General features: G+C 36.5%; 1 protein-coding gene across 1 annotated transcript in view; it reads left to right on the top strand.

The window, feature by feature from the left end:
• The window catches only part of LOC122075507 (uncharacterized hydrolase YugF), a 10,380-nt gene extending 7,558 nt beyond the window's left edge, over positions 1-2,822 (top strand). The window contains 3 exon segments of the mRNA XM_042640559.1: positions 1,516-1,581; positions 2,213-2,378; positions 2,507-2,822. Coding sequence (XP_042496493.1) covers positions 1,516-1,581; positions 2,213-2,341 — 195 coding nt within the window. The 3' untranslated portion in view covers positions 2,342-2,378; positions 2,507-2,822.
• The last annotated feature ends 400 nt before the right edge of the window (positions 2,823-3,222 follow it).

Below are 3,222 nucleotides of genomic sequence, written 5' to 3'. Positions count from 1 at the left end.
AAAAAAAAAAAAAAAAAAAGTGTGGATGATGACACATTTCTTGATTTTGGATCTCCTGGACCATAAACCAACTCGATCTGATGTACTTGCCATTAAGAATTTAGGATTATAAAGTAGCAACCTAAAATTCTTGAGAGGAAGATCTAAATGAAGTTTTGAGAATGAAGTCCCCACCCCCCCTGCCTCCGATGCAGATCAAAGCTTGAAGAAGAAGACAAAGCCTATTGGAGGACGTCTTCTCTATTCAGCCAGAATTTCAGATCCTGCCTGAGATTAGGATCACTTGTGATTCTAGTTCTACATAACACCCCCCCCCCCCAAAAAAAAAAAAAAAAAAAAAAAGTAAAAATGAGAATGAGAATGAAGGGGGGATTTATTGCAGAAGATTCTGGTTTAGCAGGTAGTGGAATGTTAAGGTTACATTTAGGGGATGAAGGATTTGAGTATGGAAGATTACCAATGAGAAACTAGTAGGAAAAAAAATGAGATGAGTTAATGCTAACATCCATAGGTTTAGAATCACAATTGCCTACAAGAAGGATGAAATAAAGTAGTAGTTTTGTATGTATGATAGCTCTTTGGAATACACTGTTGTGGAACTCCAAAATTGTAGTTGCATCAGCTTTGGAGTCTTAGCATCGGCTCCTGATTATTTAATTAAGACATGAAATAAACATCTACTTGCTAGAAAATTAAAGAAAATTTTAGGAAGGATAAAAGGATATTAAGATTCAAAGTCTTTGAGAAGTATCTTTCCAAACATCCTTTTCTTTTTCCCATTATTTTGACATAACTCACTCAAATCATGTTTTAATTGCATGGTTTTAGACTCATGTATCTTCCTAAAATAATAACGGCATCAGGGGCATATATTGCTGTTGAAAATAGGGTTCTAGAGCAGGTGTTTGCTTTAAAGCCTTGTTTCTAGGACTTTGATACCATGCTTCCAAAGTCCAAACCATATTTCATTTGGCTAGTGCTGCTAAGAATTCTTCTGAAGCCAAATCGTTACGATCTCAAAGCCTTAACTCCCTTATGATGTGCTTTCCACGTGAAGCAAGAGGAAGTAGCCATCTCATGCTCGTATTCCTCACGGCATACATAAAAAGGACACTGGACATGGTTTGGCACTGGGGTTTTACAGTGTTTGGAGTACACTAATGCATCCATGTGCATACAATTTATTTCATAAATATATTGCTTATTTTTGTTTTTTTTGGGCAACATTTCATAAATATATTACTCAACATACTTAGTTCATGTTATAGCAAACTATAAAAGATTTATGTAGTTATGGTTAATTTGGTCGTGTTAGTGCCATCGTTCATCTGACACATTATATGACATAGTGTTAATATGGACAAAATTCATAACATGAAGTCTCCTTGTTATGTTGCTCAAGATCATCAAACCTTTTGTGGAGATTAAATGGCTTAGAGATGGGGAAATGGCATGGGTAATGGCATTGATTATAGCATGTTTGTTTTGATTTCGATAAATTCTGATGTTCTACAGGTTAAGCAGGAGACACTTATCATTTGGGGTGAGGATGACCCGATTATCAGCAGCAAGCTCGCAGTGGTTGTTTCATTTCTTGTGCTTTGATCCTTTTAAGCTCCAAATGTATTCATCAGTCATAAATTAAAATTTTGAAAGAGAACAGCCAGTACTTGATTTACTTATCACTTAAAAGGAGGGGGAAAAGCGAGTACCTGCTTTTGCTGCTCTGAAAAGAATTTATGATCTGTGTTGAAGATAGTTTTTCAACCAGACATGCCAGTTCAATTTGGCCATCTATACTGCCCTGTGTTATTTGAGGAAAATGAATCGGCTGATCCATAAAACATTTTCCCTTCCCTCGTCTCTCTTAAATGTTTGACATGGATGAAAGTATGTCTATCTGTTTATGGGAAAAAGATCCCCAGGCTGTCTGCCTGACTTATGCCGTCTCACTGGGAATTTTTTATTCATTTTCTCTCTCCTACTGATGATACTGTCTTGTACACTGCCATTGGTGTGGCATGGAAGATTCCTCCTACACCAGCAGCATAGGGGAACCTCCCACTATGGTTATTTAGTAAATTGAATTGCCTGCATGGGTAGATGGTGTCAACAATACGAAATAGATGAATTTACTGAATGTGTACCCATGGGCTCTCTTCACGAAATTTCACATTAGATATCTGTTAACTGATTTAATTGTGTTGTGCAGAGATTACACTGTGAACTGCCAAATGCAATTGTGCGCCAAATACCAGATTGTGGTCATATACCTCATGTCGAGAAGCCAGAACCTGTTGCAAAGCTGATTGTAGACTTTATTCGAGGTGGCAGCTGCTAACAGGCCAATTTCCCTTCCAAGTGTTCAAATGATTCTGGTATATAATTATAAACCTCTGAGTACTGTTACTGGATGTACTTCTAGATAACCACCCTTGGTTTTCTAGAAGGATTTTTATATCCCTGTGTTTACAATATCTGCTTACATGTTAGTAATTGCATACAGCTACAAGGGTGGATGGAGGTGGAGATATAAGTTTGATGAGAATTATGGTGCTAATGGAGATGATGGTGATGATTTGCTAATGATAATGATGATCAAGAAGATAAGTTATATGTAGGATAACCATGAAACTTTGATTGTAGATCATGTATTGTTCATGCACTACTGTTGGAAAATATGCATTCCATGACGTACTTGTGCCTATTTTTCTAAGATGTGAATCATTTTATTTTATTTTTATTTACTGTTATATTCTCATATTTTTGCTGTATAATATATTCCGGATCCACTATTTATCTAACATATATTTGTCTTCTCACCTTCTAAATCTCAACATTTTATGAGTCCCAGGCACCCTACCCCCTGAAGATCTCAACTCTTGATTAAAGAGAGTGACTATACAATTATACTTTGAAAGCGCTTGGAATTATTGTTGGACATTTTTGAATTAAGGCTGTGGTTGGTGTGTATTTTTTATTTTTTTGAATGCATTATCGACCTAGATGCAGCCTTAAATTGCTTCATTCTGCCATTTCAGTTACTTCATTTAGTGCTTAGAATTGCTTCACATGCAGTGGGTGCAGCAAGGAAGGTAGATAAGAAGATAATTTTTGGATTCTGGATGTCCTCTCTGTGGTAATCCAAAAGAGGATATTTTTTGCGCCCTCTTCGAATCTAGTCATGCTTGTGGAGCTTGATTTGGGTCTCCTTTCATTAAA

The sequence above is a fragment of the Macadamia integrifolia genome, chromosome 4 (assembly GCF_013358625.1).
Source record: "Macadamia integrifolia cultivar HAES 741 chromosome 4, SCU_Mint_v3, whole genome shotgun sequence".
Lineage (NCBI taxonomy): Eukaryota > Viridiplantae > Streptophyta > Magnoliopsida > Proteales > Proteaceae > Macadamia > Macadamia integrifolia.
The sequence above is the reverse complement of the archived record's forward strand: the minus strand, read 5'-3'. Positions and strand labels throughout refer to the sequence as shown.